The following is a 1,035-nucleotide window of genomic DNA, read 5'->3' as shown; positions in this document are numbered from 1 at the left end:
ACAGGTAGAAAGGCAGACAGGTGGACAGACATGGAGACAGGCAGACAGGTGGACAGACAGGTAGAAAGGCAGACAGGTAGACAGACAGGTAGACACGTAGACAGGTAAACAGGCAGACAAGTAAACAGACAGGTACACAGGCAGACAGACATGTGACTCAGATTGAATGCTGGGTGATTTCTTGTTCGGAGGCGGAGCTTATCTGCCGCTGCACCGCCCTCTTGGCCTCGCAAGCGGCCATCTTGTCTCGTACGTCTGTCTTTTTCTCGAAGTAGTCGACGAGCGGCGGCTCCGTCAGCAGCGAGGCCAGCACCTGCTCGAAGCTGATCGACCAATCGGAATCCAGCACGCTTCCGTGCCTCTGCTGGCCGCCACCCACCAGCACCGTGTCGTCGGCGATGTCCTCGCACCCCAGCGAGCCCGCGCTCACCACCGAGTAGGACGACACCGACCCGTCGTCTCGCGCCTCCTCGTCTGACGCCGCCGCGGGCGCCGGCTCCAGCTGGGCCTCAGCCAAGGCCCGGCACAGTGCGTCAGGGGGCGGGGCTTGGGGGTCGACAGGGGGCGGGGCCTGAGGGTAGGCAGGGGGCAGGGCCTGGGGGGCGATAGGGAGTGGAGACTGCGTGTTGGTGGGCGCAGCCTGAGACATGATGGGTGGCAACTGGGATGCGGTGGGCGGGACTTGAGCGGCCTCCGACTTCCTGCCCCCCCCGTTGCTGAACTTCTTGCCGACCTCTCCGATGCGCAGCAGCAGGCTGGCCACGGTGGCGATGGAGTGGTACAGCTGCTGCTCCTCTCGCTCCTCACTGAACATGTTATACAGAGTCTTACACAGCTCGATGAACTGCTCCTGGAGAAAGAGACACGTCAGGGAGACGGGTTAGAGACAGGTGGGTCAGAGGGAGACGGGTCAGAGGGAGACGGGTCAGAGGGAGACGGCTTAGAGGGAGACGGGTCAGAGGGAGACAGGTTAGAGGGAGAAGGGTCAGAGGGAGACGGGTCAGGGAGACGGGTTAGAGGGAGACGGGTCAGAGG

At 62.7% G+C, this 1,035-nt stretch overlaps 1 protein-coding gene across 1 annotated transcript in view; it reads right to left on the bottom strand.

Moving 5' to 3' along the window:
* Nucleotides 1-876, bottom strand: part of LOC117941481 (TBC1 domain family member 9B-like) — a 16,392-nt gene extending 15,516 nt beyond the window's left edge. Inside the window, exon 1 of the mRNA XM_034866495.1 lies at nucleotides 137-876. Coding sequence (XP_034722386.1) covers nucleotides 158-814 — 657 coding nt within the window. The 5' untranslated portion in view covers nucleotides 815-876 and the 3' untranslated portion in view covers nucleotides 137-157. The remainder of the gene's footprint in view (nucleotides 1-136) is intronic.
* Nucleotides 877-1,035: the final 159 nt, after the last annotated feature.

Source organism: Etheostoma cragini, unplaced genomic scaffold, assembly GCF_013103735.1.
Source record: "Etheostoma cragini isolate CJK2018 unplaced genomic scaffold, CSU_Ecrag_1.0 ScbMSFa_80, whole genome shotgun sequence".
Classification (NCBI taxonomy): domain Eukaryota; kingdom Metazoa; phylum Chordata; class Actinopteri; order Perciformes; family Percidae; genus Etheostoma; species Etheostoma cragini.
Note: the sequence above shows the minus strand (reverse complement) of the source record. Positions and strands in the feature narration are given on the sequence as shown.